Source organism: Corvus brachyrhynchos, unplaced genomic scaffold, assembly GCF_000691975.1.
Source record: "Corvus brachyrhynchos isolate BGI_N302 unplaced genomic scaffold, ASM69197v1 scaffold479, whole genome shotgun sequence".
NCBI classification, from domain to species: Eukaryota; Metazoa; Chordata; class Aves; order Passeriformes; family Corvidae; genus Corvus; species Corvus brachyrhynchos.
This window is the reverse complement of record NW_008240089.1, coordinates 141,486-141,762: the sequence shown is the minus strand read 5'-3', so window position 1 is coordinate 141,762 and position 277 is coordinate 141,486. Positions and strand designations below refer to the sequence as shown.

General features: G+C 65.0%; 1 protein-coding gene across 1 annotated transcript in view; it reads right to left on the bottom strand.

Moving 5' to 3' along the window:
* The window catches only part of FZD2 (frizzled class receptor 2), a 3,248-nt gene that overhangs the window by 1,471 nt on the left and 1,500 nt on the right, over positions 1-277 (bottom strand). The window contains exon 2 of the mRNA XM_017744746.1: positions 1-272. Within this exon, the coding sequence (XP_017600235.1) occupies positions 1-272 (272 nt within the window). The remainder of the gene's footprint in view (positions 273-277) is intronic.

The following is a 277-nucleotide window of genomic DNA, read 5'->3' as shown; positions in this document are numbered from 1 at the left end:
TGGCGCGCCCGTTCGCAGATGGAGCGGCAGGGCGGGATGGCCTGCTCCAGCACCGTGCACACGGGCGCGTACATGGAGCACAGGAAGAACTTCAGCTCCAGCGAGCACTGCACCTTCACCAGCGGGTAGAACTGGTGGACCTCCAGCCCCGCGTCCTCCTGGTTGGTGTGACCCAGCAGGTTGGGCATGATGGTCTGGTTGTAGGCGATGTCGGTGCAGAGCGGGATGGAGATGGGCTGGCAGAAGCCGTGGTCGGGGATGGAGATGCCCTTCTCGC